Genomic DNA, 12,314 nt, shown 5'->3' with positions numbered 1-12,314 from the left:
AATATGTGGATCACTCAACATGATGCAAGTGGCAACTTTACATTTGACGAGAATAGAAATGGTTTGCACTTTGTGCCTAGTTTAAAATGTGAGCTCTTTAAGTGGTGGAGACCATGATAATTCCTTTAGTCAGTGTATCACACCCAGAACCCAGTCAGGCACTAATTCCAGGCAGCTTTTTGTAAAGGAATCAGTAGTACAACTTTTCTTGGTGGTGAATAACATAGGCAGGACTCATTTCTCTCTATTAGCTGCCCTTTTCTCTTCACAGTAAAAAAAACGAATACCCTATAACTTGTGCTTAACTCTCCTGTGTAAATGATGCACCATTTCAGAGTAATGATACCCTTGCTTTTCAATGTCATCTGCAAAATAACACATAGTTCTAGTGATGACTATTTAAAAGATCTGATAAAAATGTGCAGAGCCACATTATAACTATTCATTCATGGCATATTCATATCAAACTTGTTAGATTTTTGATCTTGGTTTAGAGATGTGCTGCAGTCCTGTGTTCATATGTCAATGTGATTTCCATCATGACATCCCAATTACCTAACTGTAATGGTATCATGGAACACCCATGGTTATGTTAAACTTGTATAGAACCTTGATTAGGCCACACTAATTATGTTAAACTTGTGGAGAATTTTGGTTAGATCACACTTGAAGTACTGTGCCAGAGAGTGGTGAGAACGTGGACCTCACTACCACAAGGAGTGATTGAGGTGAATAGCACAGATACATTTAAGAGGAAGCTAGATAAGCACAAGAGGCAGGAAGGAATAGAAGGATACGTTGATAGGGTGAGACAAAGTACGGTGGGAGAAGACTTGTGTGGAGCATAAACACTAGCATAGATCAGTTGAGCCGAAAGACCTGTTTCTGTGCTGTAAAAGCTTTGTCATACATCCAAGTAATTGGTCTCTTGAAGCGAGGTTTTGAACTAGTTGAAATAGCAACCTGTTTAAAGATAAGTGTAGCACAGCATTAGCTTATAAGAACCAATCTTCTTATCAGTTTGTGGATAATCCCATATTCCTGCTTTCATAGTTGTAAATCTTCGAACCATTTCCTGCAAAGTTTAAAGAAGGCAGAAGCTATGCATGGTATACATTGGAAATGTTCTGTTTAGCTCCTTTATTTCTTGATGTTCCCTTTGAATATTTGGGTCGATAGATTCGTTCTGCTTCCATGCGCTCTTCAAGCATTACTTCTTTGTCATCCAGCACTTTCAGCGAAGGTATTTGGCTAATGACATAATGCCTGTATAAAGCAGATGACATAATGCCTGTATAAATGATAACTGACCATACAGTCATGGGCTCCTTCTTTTCAATGTGCAGTTTCTGAGAACAATTCATTATTAACATTTGAACCAATTGCTGTTTCAAAATTATTCTATGTTTTTCAGAATGTAAAACTTCAATTTCAAAACAGGGGTCCCACTTGAGTTCACTATAAATGCAATAAGAACAGATCAGGCAGCATCTGTGGACAGAGAAATAGATTTAATGGCTGGAATTTTATCAGTCCTCTAGAAATAGGCTGGGAGGCAGGACGGCTCATAAAATGGCATTGGAAGGTGTCAGGGAAGAAGCCCAATGTCTTCCTGCCGCCACAGGATTTTCTCAGAAGGGGAAACGGCAACAGCGCGCCTGCCCAATGACCGGAGGCAAGCAGCCAATTAATTCAATTAACTGGCCAATTAATGGCCACTTGCTTCCCCCACCAGCATTTTGCTGGCATCAGGACAGGCCTCAATGTACCTGGCGGTCTCCCTGTGGCTTCCTGGGTGGGGGTGGGGGGGGTGGTGCGGGGTGCCTTCCTTTCTGGGCACTCCAAGGCGTATGGAGTGTGTGCTTATGGCTCTGACGTCACTGCTGGAGGGTGCGCTGCTCCTGGAGTGCTCCAATTGCCGGGCCCCGGAACATTGCAAAAGAATTCTTACTCGCTCTTTGAAGGCGTCTCAACATGAAGGCGCCCTCTCCTTCTCCCTGTAGCCTCAGCAGCGGCCACCCTTCATTGGGCCGGCAGCTCTGAAAGCTAGGCCACTATCCTTAATTGGACGGTGGTCCCAGCAAGTGGCCTCTGGGGCCCTGCCATCCACCCGCACCGGCTTGGGACCCACTTTTGGTCGCAGCAGGGTAGCTTCAGTCTTCACAGTAAAATTGCAGCCAATGTTTCAGGTCATTGAACTTTCGTCAGAACCCCTAATATAAATGTAAACTTAGTCCTATATAAAGTTGCACAAATAATGTCGCAATTGCTCACATCTTGGGTTTTGAGGGAAGGCCCTCGATCCAAACACAGTGTGGAATTTCCTTTATGCCTTATGTGTAAACCTGCTCACCCGATCACCCTGGGATTCAAGCACACACACCCACCTGAGACACACAATTTCCAGCGGACATCCCCAGGATTATTTAAAGTGAGGATATACCTTGTAAGGAAACAGTTCATTCTTAACTTTTAGCTTTTTGCCTGTTAAGTACGTTTCTAATAGAAGGAGGTCATTCAGTCCCTTGAGCTTGTTGCGACATTCAATGAGATCATGGCCAATCTGTATCCTAACTCCAGCCATCCACCTTGGCTCCATATCCCTTGATAACGAAAATCCATCCACCTCACAGATTTAAAATGATTAATTGAGCTAGCATCTAGAGCTTATTGTGGGAGAGAGTTCCACACTTCTACAACCTTTTGTGTGGAAGTAGTGCTTCCTCACCTCTCTCCAAAGGGCAGTTAAAGTTAAAAGGAATTGCATTCAGAGAGCTTTAGCTGATATCAAGTCACCGCACCAACACAGAACACGCAGGGACGGTCTTTGCTGATAAGAAATTTAGCAAGGCAACAAACAGTATTAGCTCCAGCCTTGAAAAGCCAAAGGTTTGGAAAATTAGGGAGTGTTTTTATGGGGAGTTATTCTTGATAAAACTGAAGTCCAGATAATTGAATGAGGTAATACTTTTGAAACATGCACCAGAGCGAATGAGATGTATAAAAACAGGAGTGCTAGAACAGATACTTCAGAATTAGACAAGGCTTGGTTAACTAATCCCCTCGAGCTCACAACCTGTGATGTGTAAATTTTGTGGTAGCTTGTACTGTAAGTGTGATGCTGAGTATATGTGTGATTATTATTAATAATACTTATCATTGTATATGTGTGATTATTATTCATAATAGTTAGAGTATATGTGTAAGTATTGTTAATAATAGTTATCATTGTATGAGTAATTCTTAGAAAAGTCAGTAATTGCCTTTGAACCCTATTATCTTGTGTAAAAACCTATTAATTTGTAAGTAAGAACATCCTTTCCTTAACAATCTCTTAATCTGATGGTGTGTTCTCTGCTTTGAGTTTTGGTTGAACAACCCTAGGAATAATTCTGTCACCAGAGGTGAGTCAGAGGTTTGGCCTCTCAGGTTGTCTGATGTCTCCCTGGAGTTCCTGGTGGAAGGTGGGAGATACTGTTCCCCAGTGGCCCACAGGAGCAGCCCCACAACCACTCTTGTACAGGCCAGGTCGGAGGTGGCTGAGAGGGTCAATGCCAGCAGCATCGCTCTCAGGACCTGTCCTCAGTATAGGAAGAGGTTCAATGGTTTCACCAAACATTGGTGACTATAGCTGTTCATCTCTCCAAAACACCTGGTGACACCCAATTCACCTTCCCCTCCACCACCACCACTATACTCGACAGTTCCATCACATCCTTCATCACACAATCACTAGGGCATACTGCTACAACTCTTGTTCTCATTCCAAACACACTCACCACTTCCTCTGCTCTCATCAAACCATACAAAAAAAATTCCTTTCTCAAGTCCTAGCACATATAAAACTGCTTTTTAGCTGTGGTTCAGTGGGTGGCATTCTTGTCTCTGATTCAGAATGCCCCACTCTAAAGACTGATACTTCCAGTGAAGGATTTAGTAAACACTATGCTTTAGGAGGTGCCATCTTTCAAATGCGACATTAAACTGAAGCCCTGTCTCCCCTCTCAGGTGGATGGAAAAGATCCCATGGCATTATTTAGAAAAATAGTAGAGTTCTTCCCAGCCAATATTTATCCCTCAACTAACATCATAAAAACTAGTTTTCTGGTCATTTATCACAATGTTGTTTGTGGGACCTTGCTCTGTGCAAATTTGGCTGCTGTGTTTCCTGCATTACAACAGTGACTACACTTCAAAAGTATTTCATAGACTGCAAGGCACTTTGAGATGTCCTGAGGTTGTAAAAGGCACTTTATAAAGTTCTTTATCTAACTACTCCCACTATTTCACTTCACATGTTGCACACTTGGTTTTCATTTATTACCTTCCCCACCTTCATTCCATTTTCCTTCTGCTGCACCTCCCAACACATGCACTATATGCACAAGCCTTATATATCTTCACTTAACCTTCTTGACAGCCACTGTCACCCTGCTATCTGCAGAATAAGACAGCACATAAGGCCAAGGAGAGAACCAAGATCAGGGAGGAGTACCCAACATTATAACCCTCACCATAGCAGATGCAAGAAGATCTGATGAGTGGTTCAAGCATAGCCAGGAGAATTAGGGAAGGCAAGGCTGGCAGATTAACTCAGTGGGGTGTCTGCATATTACCTGTAGCCCTTTATACACCTCAGCAAATATTCAGCAACCTTCACAACCTCAAGCTGCATTTTTGAGACTGTCACCAACTAACGTCCAGCTTCTCAGTGCTGTCCTAATTCTTGTCCCTTTTTTATTTTCTCTAGGTCCTTCTCAGCACTAGAGGCTGCTGCATGGGACACCTCAGCAGAGGATAATCCTCCTAAGGATGTATCGTCATGCTCTCCACCCCTCCCATGTGCCAGCAGAGGCACTGTCACTCGACATGGGATAGAGAGTGAAGCAGAAGGGATCTTCACGTGGTGAAATACCCAGTATGAGCAGGTACTGATGGCAGGCACAGCACAGGAGAGAGAGAGAGCTGGAGGGTGAGATCCTCTCCAAACTTTGCTGAGCAGGGCAGAGATGAAGACTTACGGGCCACAGCCATGAAATGAAGACTGTGGGGAGTTTCAGCACTATGAAAAGAAAGAAACACTTGCATTTATATTGCGCCTTTCAGGACCACAAGATGTCCCAAAGCAATTTACAGTCAATGAAGTACTTTTGAAGTGTAGTCACTGTTTTAATGCTGTAGCTGAAATTGTGAGGGAATCAGAATGATACCAGGGCTAAAAGGGTTATATTATGAGCACAGCTTGCATAGACTAGGCTTGTATTCCCTTTGAGTGTAGAAGATTAAGGGGTTATCTTATTGAGGTGTTTAAGATGATTAAAGGAATTGATAGGATAGATAGAGAGAAACTATTTCCTCTCGTAGAGGGAGTTCAGGACAAGGGAGCATAACCTTAAAATTAGAGCCAAACAGTTCAGGGATGATGTCAGGAAGCACTTCTTCACACAAAAGGTAGTGGAAATTTGGAACTCTGTCTCCCAAAAAGCTGTTGAGGATGGGGGGGCTCAACTGAAAATTTAACTGAGATTGATAGATTTTTGTTAGGCAAGGGGATTAAGGGGACTGAACGAAGGTAGGTAGATGGAGTTAACATACAGATCAACCATGATTTAACTGAATGACAGAACAGGCTCAAGGGGCTGAATGGCTTCCATCTGTTCCTATGTTCCTATGGAATCTCTCAGCAATTCCTTCCATCCCTCTTCTTCATCAGCACCTTCAACTTCCAGAAGCGGCAAGAATTTCCATATTGGGATGTTATGCAGAAATCATCAAGCAACAACGATTTTTGAAATATATTGAGAGCTCCACCAGATTTATCTAGGAACCTAAAATTGGTGCTTCAAAATATGAAAATTCTGCTTCATCACACTTCTTGTAGTTGTATTTGTCTCATTCTTTTGGTTGTCCCATCTGCCTGTGGAATCCTGACTGAAGTCTTACTGCTTACCTATAATCGATGTAGTCCTGTAAGCTTCCTCCATTAAAATAGCTTGGTGCAGCCTCATTGTTCATCATGCTCAGAATTCTAAAGGTAATTTTCACATGCAAAATAATGAGTCATTAAATGGATCGCACCCACCCTCAAAAATATTGCAATAAGCAGGCAGTTAAACAAATATTCAACAAAAGGTTCATAAAAAGACAACTATAATCTTTGTTGTGTTATCTGGCAGTTTTGAATCTGGTATTAAATTGACACCTACACCGATGTCTTTGATTTTTTTAAATTTCCTTGTAGTGGGTCCTAAATATTTAGACAATTGCAATCACTGCACTGCTCTACCTTCATTTTCAGAATGCCATTGTATCCCCTCAATGATATAATTAACAATTCAGGTCATTTTAATAACGATAATAGACTCACTGCGACAGTTTGGCCTTTGGAAAAGGAGCAGTCTGTGTTTGTAGCTGAGATACCTGGTGAGTCAACATAAGCTCCTTAAACACTGCTGCTTGTAGTTAATGCGGAGCTGTACACTGAGGACATTTAAAGGATTGCTCTTTTAAGCATGATGCTCTGGAGTTTCTTATCCCAGAAGGTGCAGCAAAGGAATGTGTCCATTTGGAGGTGAGGAGTGTTGTCTGTTGTTATTGTAGTTGTGTAGCTAGTGGGTTGTTGATAAAGTCTCGGAGTCTGGATATCTTCTTCTTTGGCCTCCTTATCTCGAGAGACAATGGGTAAGCGCCTGGAGGTGGTCAGTGGTGTGTGGAGCAGCGCCTGGAGTGGCTATAAAGGCCACTTCTAGAGTGACAGGCTCTTCCACAGGTGCTGCAGAGAAATTTGTTTGTCGGGGCTGTTGCACAGTTGGCTCTCCCCTTGTGCCTCTGTCTTTTTTCCTGCCAGCTACTAAGTCTCTTCGACTCGCCACATTTTAGCCCCATCTTTATGGCTGCCCGCCAGCTCTGGCGAACGCTGGCAACTGACTCCCATGACTTGTGATCAATGTCACAGGATTTCATGTCGCGTTTGCAGACGTCTTTGAAGCGGAGACATGGACGGCCGGTGGGTCTGATACCAGTGGCGAGCTCGCTGTACAATGTGTCTTTGGGGATCCTGCCATCTTCCATGCGGCTCACATGGCCAAGCCATCTCAAGCGCCGCTGACTCAGTAGTGTGTACAAGCTGGGGATGTTGGCCGCCTCGAGGACTTCTGTGTTGGAGATACGGTCCTGCCACCTGATGCCAAGTATTCTCCGGAGGCAGCGAAGATGGAATGAATTGAGACGTCGCTCTTGGCTGACATACGTTGTCCAGGCCTCGCTGCCATAGAGCAAGGTACTGAGGACACAGGCCTGATACACTCGGACTTTTGTGTTCCGTGTCAGTGCGCCATTTTCCCACACTCTCTTGGCCAGTCTGGACATAGCAGTGGAAGCCTTTCCCATGCGCTTGTTGATTTCTGCATCTAGAGACAGGTTACTGGTGATAGTTGAGCCTAGGTAGGTAAACTCTTGAACCACTTCCAGAGCGTGGTCGCCAATATTGATGGATGGAGCATTTCTGACGTCCTGCCCCATGATGTTCATTTTCTTGAGGCTGATGGTTAGGCCAAATTCGTTGCAGGCAGCCGCAAACCTGTCGATGAGACTCTGCAGGCACTCTTCAGTGTGAGATGTTAAAGCAGCATCGTCAGCAAAGAGGAGTTCCCTGATGAGGACTTTCCGTACTTTGGATTTCGCTCTTAGACGGGCAAGGTTGAACAACCTGCCCCCTGATCTTGTGTGGAGGAAAATTCCTTCTTCAGAGGACTTGAACGCATGTGAAAGCAGCAGGGAGAAGAAAATCCCAAAAAGTGTGGGTGCGAGAACACAGCCCTGTTTCACGCCACTCAGGATAGGAAAGGGGTCTGATGAGGAGCCACCATGTTGAATTGTGCCTTTCATATTGTCATGGAATGAGGTGATGATACTTAGTAGCTTTGGTGGGCATCCAATCTTTTCTAGTAGTCTGAAGAGACCACGTCTGCTGATGAGGTCAAAGGCTTTGGTCAACTAAATAACTTATTATTTACACATCTCTATTTACACTCTCCACAAGACTCTCTAGCTAGCATCCTTCATGCTGCTAATCTCCTCTTTCCATGTGACTGTTCCATTATCATCACTACAGTGGGAAAGGTTGCTCTCACTGTCTCCAGCATTAACTCTTTCAGGTCATGCTGCAAGGAGCACCCTCCACTACATTACAACAGTGGCTACCTTTCAAAAGCACGTCATTGGCTGTAAAATTCTTTGGGATGTCCTGATATCATGAAAGACACTACATAAATAAAAGTCTTTCTTCAATGTTTTCTTTTCCCCTGGCACCTTTTCCTTGAAAAATAATGCACTGTCAAAACTCAGCACCAAGCCAAAGTAGGAGATGTTAGGAGGGGTGACTAAAAGCTTCATCAAAGAGATGGGTTTGAAGATTGGTCAATTAAAAGTAGGCCATTTGGCCCTCTCAAGCCTGTTCCACTATTCAGTAAGATCACGGCTGATCTACTACTTCAATTCCACTTTCTTGCACTATCCCCATATCATTTCATTCCCTCAGTGTCCAAAAATCTAATCGATCTCAATCTTGAATATTCTCAATGACTGAGCATCCACAGCTCTCTAGAGTAGACAATTCCGAAGATTCAAAACCCCTGAGTGAAGAAATTTCTCTCAATTCAGTCCTAAATGGCCGATTCCTTATCTGAGACTGTGATTCCTAGTTCTAGACACTCCAGCTAGGGGAAACAGCCTCTCAGCATCTACCCATTGAATCATAGAATGCTTACAGCACAGAAGGAGGCCATTAAGTCCTTGCCAGCTTGCTGCAAGAGAAATTTAGCTTATCTCATTCCCCAGCCCTGCAATTTTGTTCCCTCTGCAGGTGCTTATCCAATTCCATTTTGAAAGCCACAATTGAATCTGCCTCCACCACTAGCTGTGCAAAAAAGAATTTCCTCATGTCACCTTTCGTTCTTTTCCTTTACCTTGTCAAGCCCTCTAAGAATTCTATACATTTCAATGAGATCACCCTCATTCTTATAAAGACCCATTCTACTCAATCTCTCCTCTTAGGACAACCGTCTCATCCGAGGAATCAATCTACTGAAGTTTTGTTGCACGGCCTCTTAAGCAAGTATATCCTTCCTAGATAAGGAGGCCAAAAATGTAAACAGTACTCTGGGTGTGGTCTCTCCAAAGTCCTATATAATAGTAGCAAGACTTCCTTACTGTTATATTCCAATCCACCCCCCACCCCCCCCCCCCCCCCACCCCCAACCTGGCTAACATACCATTTGCATTCCTAATGCTTGCTGTACCTATATGTTAACTCTTAAAGTAGGGGAGGAAGGTGGAAGGACAGAGGGATTTGAGAAGAGAATTGGGGCCTCGACAGTTAATAGTCCAGCAGCCAATGGTGGGCAAAAGGAATGGGGGATGCCAGAGAGCTGGTTTATGGAGCACGGCAGATGAGAAGCCAGACAAGACAGCATTGGAATAATCAAGTCTGGAGGTGACCAAGGCATGGCTAAGGGTTTCAGCAGCAGATGGTCTGAGGCAGGAGCAGGGAAAATTGATGTTACAGTGGCAGAAGTAAGTGGTCTTTGTGATGGAGAGGATATGGGTTGGAAACTCAGCCTGGGGCCAAATAAGAGGTTGTGAACTGTGTTTAATTAGAGACAGTGACCATGGAGGGGGCATGAAATCAGCGAAGGGTATATAGAATTTGTGGCAGAGGGCAAATGTGATAGCTTTGGTCTGCCCAATTTGTAACTGGAGGAATTGTGGCTCATGCTGGACTGCACATTGGATAAGCAGTCTGATAACACAGAGGCACTGGAAAGATCAAGACAGTAGATGAATAGGTAGAGCTGGGGGAACATCAGCATACATGTGGAACCTGACCCCAATCAGAGAGTGTCACCCGTGAAATGATGTGGTACTGCCTAACTGAACTGTAGAATACAATGAAGGGGTGGACACTTGTGGGATGTCTACAGTAGAGTCTGAAGCCCAGATGTATTTTATCCAATGAATGGTCTAACTGGGGCTATATAGTAACTTGGGGAACAATTTTAACCCACTGCACCCATCCAGAAACTGACAGACTGGGTGCAACGCTGGTTTAACACGTCATCCAATATTACTTCCCTTTGAAGCCAACAGAGACTATTATTGGACAGGGTGTAAAACTGGCATTCCACCCAATCCCGTGGGTTTCCTTCTGCTTGAATTAGGTTAAAACTACCCCCATGGGTTGCAAAATATAGCAGTATCTCTTGTCTGGTTTCAACATGTTGAGGGATTGGATTGGGAGAGCCAGAACACAATGCCTCTATGATGTGTATTACATGCAAAAGGTAAAGAAAGTAAATTATTAATTTCTGATTGACTGTAGAATGTCCTTACTTGCAGCAAATGCCCTTGTAATCTTAAATGACTGCCACAAGTTAAGAATATATTATGTGTTACATGCTTTGTTACCCCTCTAACATGCCATTAGTAGCACCACTGAGGATCTTCCAAGGACGTAATAATTAAATGGACTTTTACAGCACAGAAGCAAGCCATTCAGCCTGGTCTATGCTGCCTTTTAGGCTCCACACAAGCCTCTTCCACCCTACTTCATCTCATCCTATCAAACAGATCGTTTTATACCAATGTAAAGGGTTAAAATCACTCACCCTGCTCAGTGATCGGGAAGGATTCCCTTCAAAATCTAGAGAATGGTGACACCTAGTGGTTTGTTTTAGTTTTTTCGCCTCGGTCAGAATTTGGGAAACAAGCTCTGCGTCACATTCCAGGTAAAGCACTGCAATGCCCTGTTGGATAGCCTTATATGGGAAATTCCTGACCCGAACCCTGCACATGTCTTCAGGTCCGTCGGGGTCGGGTCGGGTAGCAGGCCTTTACCCATGTACTGATGTACTTCGTCAGCTACAGGAGAAATGCCGCGAACAACAGATGCCCCTCTACGTTGCTTTCATTGATCTCACCAAAGCCTTTGACCTCATCAGCAGATGTGGTCTCTTCAGACGACTAGAAAAGATCGGATGTCCACCAAAGCTACTAAGTATCATCACCTCATTCCATGACAATATGAAAGGCACAATTCAGCATAGCAGCGCCTCATCAGACCCCTTTCCTATCCTGAGTGGCATGAAACAGGGCTGTGTTCTCGCACCTACACTGTTTGGGATTTTCTTCTCCCTGCTGCTCTCACACGCATTCAAGTCTTCAGAAGAAGGAATTTTCATCCACACAAGATCAGGTGGCAGGTTGTTCAAACTTGCCCGCCTAAGAGCGAAGACCAAAGTACGGAAAGTCCTCATCAGGGAACTCCTCTTTGCTGGCGATGCTGCATTAACATCTCACACTGAAGAGTGTCTGCAGAATCTCATCAACAGGTTTGTGGCTGCCTGCAATGAATTTGGCCTAACCATCAGCCTCAAGAAAACGAACATCATGGGACAGGACGTCAGAAATGCTCCATCCATCAATATCGGCGACCACGCTCTGCAAGTGGTTCAAGAGTTTACCTACCTAGGCTCAACTATCACCAGTAACCTGTCTCTCAATGCAGAAATCAACAAGCGCATGGGAAAGGCGTCTGCTGCTATGTCCAGACTGGCCAAGAGAGTGTGGGAAAATGGCGCACTGACACGGAACACAAAAGTCCGCGTGTATCAAGCCTGTGTCCTCAGTACCTTGCTCTATGGCAGTGAGGCCTGGACAACGTATGTCAGCCAGGAGCGACGTCTCAATTCATTCCATCTTCGGTGCCTCCGGAGAATCCTTGGCATCAGGTGGCAGGACTGCATCTCCAACACAGTAGTCCTCGAGGCGGCCAACATCCCCAGCTTATACACACTACTGAGTCAGCGGCGCTTGAGATGCCATGACCATGTGAGCCGCATGAAAGATGGCAGGATTCCCAAAGACACATTGTACAGCGAGCTCGCCACTGGTATCAGACCCACCGGCCGTCCATGTCTCCACTTTAAAGACGTCTGCAAACGCGACATGAAGTCCTGTGACATTGATCACAAGTCGTGGGAGTCAGTTGCCAGCGGTCGCCAGAGCTGGCGGGCAGCCATAAAGGCGGGGCTAAAGTGTGGCGAGTCGAAGAGACTTAGCAGTTGGCAGGAAAAAAGACAGAAGTGCAAGGGGAGAGCCAACTGTGTAACAGCCCTGACAAATAATTTTTTCTGCAACACCTGTGGAAGAGTCTGTCACTCTAGTATTGGCCTTTATGGCCACTCCAGGCACTGCTCCACAAACCACTGACCACCTCCATGGGCTTACCCATTGTCTCCTGAGACAAGGAGGCCAAA

General features: G+C 44.5%; 1 protein-coding gene across 1 annotated transcript in view; it reads right to left on the bottom strand.

The window, feature by feature from the left end:
* Nucleotides 1-12,314, bottom strand: part of LOC137368848 (leucine-rich melanocyte differentiation-associated protein) — a 41,818-nt gene that overhangs the window by 8,879 nt on the left and 20,625 nt on the right. Inside the window, exons 3-6 of the mRNA XM_068029055.1 lie at nt 5,951-6,028; nt 1,116-1,266; nt 880-963; nt 288-365 (exon numbers count right to left, since the gene is read on the bottom strand). Coding sequence (XP_067885156.1) covers nt 288-365; nt 880-963; nt 1,116-1,266; nt 5,951-6,028 — 391 coding nt within the window. The remainder of the gene's footprint in view (nt 1-287; nt 366-879; nt 964-1,115; nt 1,267-5,950; nt 6,029-12,314) is intronic.

Source organism: Heterodontus francisci, chromosome 4, assembly GCF_036365525.1.
Source record: "Heterodontus francisci isolate sHetFra1 chromosome 4, sHetFra1.hap1, whole genome shotgun sequence".
NCBI classification, from domain to species: Eukaryota; Metazoa; Chordata; class Chondrichthyes; order Heterodontiformes; family Heterodontidae; genus Heterodontus; species Heterodontus francisci.
Note: the sequence above shows the minus strand (reverse complement) of the source record. Positions and strands in the feature narration are given on the sequence as shown.